This window comes from Priapulus caudatus, unplaced genomic scaffold (genome assembly GCF_000485595.1).
Source record: "Priapulus caudatus unplaced genomic scaffold, Priapulus_caudatus-5.0.1 Scaffold381, whole genome shotgun sequence".
NCBI classification, from domain to species: domain Eukaryota; kingdom Metazoa; phylum Priapulida; class Priapulimorpha; order Priapulimorphida; family Priapulidae; genus Priapulus; species Priapulus caudatus.
In genome coordinates, this window is record NW_014577442.1 from 45,833 (window position 1) to 47,243 (window position 1,411).

The 1,411-nt window shown below is 42.5% G+C and overlaps 1 protein-coding gene across 1 annotated transcript in view; it reads left to right on the forward strand.

The window, feature by feature from the left end:
• The window catches only part of LOC106809739 (carbonic anhydrase 12-like), a 10,248-nt gene that overhangs the window by 6,754 nt on the left and 2,083 nt on the right, over nt 1-1,411 (forward strand). Inside the window, exons 2-3 of the mRNA XM_014812931.1 lie at nt 193-231; nt 840-1,004. Coding sequence (XP_014668417.1) covers nt 193-231; nt 840-1,004 — 204 coding nt within the window. The remainder of the gene's footprint in view (nt 1-192; nt 232-839; nt 1,005-1,411) is intronic.

Consider the following 1,411-nt stretch of genomic DNA (forward strand, 5'->3'; position numbering starts at 1 on the left):
GTGTGTGTGTGTGTTGTGTGTGTGTGTGTGTGTGTGTGTGTGTGTGTGTGTGTGTGTGTGTGTGTGTGTGTGTGTGTGTGTGTGTGTAGGTGGGTGCGTGTGTGTAGGTGGGTGCGTGCGTGCGTGCGTGTACGAGGCAAACGGGTTATATGGCTTCATGATGATTAATCATTGTCACTGCTTCTGTTGCAGATGCTTATCGTGTTACCATCCCGCACTGGAACTACGATAGTAAGTACTAATCCCTCAAGTATAGACCTTCTCTCTCATGTCGCTGAGATCAGTTAAGATTTGCCCAATTAAATGGAGCAAATCTGCATAAATACGTTACACTGAAATCTTATTTGCAAAGTAGGCCTATAAATTTATATGCAGTTCTCATGAGGTTTTAGTATTTAAAATATGCTTGGCCCAACGAGTCAACGAAGAAGTTGCTTGGCAATAATCTTTGTGACCCTTTCTAAGTTAAATGGCTAAGAAACTAGACAAACGTCTAGGTTATAAATAGTTGCGCGCAAACATTAGGCAAGCAGTTACGTTGCACGAAGTTAGAACAAGAAAACACGAATTCGGTGCATAAGACCTGCAACCGGCAAGAAAGCTGGAAAGGATTGACTAAGGATGCCTGTAACCATAGCAACGCGGCAACAATCTGATTTCGAAATGAGTCGGCTTTTATTTCCAACAATATCACTACTCACACCTATTTATAAAAATCAATTTATAATTGATTAAAATGTCACTACGCATGATTCATGTGAGGAACGCTTGTATAGTATGCGTATAATTTATAATGTATGCATAATTGTGTAAATGTGTTCATCGTTATAACCATTTAGATACTAGTCAGTGGAGTATTGGCTACCCAGATTGCAAAGGGGACGCTCAATCTCCGATCAACATTCAGAATGCAGAATTCGACGCTAGCTTGGTGCAGCTCAAGTTTAATGGATATTACAAGATGAAATCCATGGAATTTGACCTGCAGAATAATGGTCACACTGGTATGCGTCATTTGATACATTTTCATACGCATCTTTTGCCTTACCGACCATCGTCGTTCGTTCATGATGCCTTTATCCTAATTCATAGTAGGTGCATACATAGTAGGCTCGTGTTTATTCTGACGTCATCGGATTTGTTATCGTCAGTAGCGCCACATGTGTGTGGGAAGGTTTTGAGCAGCTGCTTCAATCCATCCACTGTCACTGTCACATTCACTGTCACTGTCACTGTCACTGTCGCTGTCACTGTCACATTCACTGTCACTGTCACTGTCGCTGTCACATTCACTGTCACTGTCACTGTCACTGTCACTGTCACTTTCACTGTCACTGTCACTGTCGCTGTCACTGTCGCTGTCACTGTCGCTGTCACTGTCACTGTCGCTGTCACTGTCACTGTCACTGTC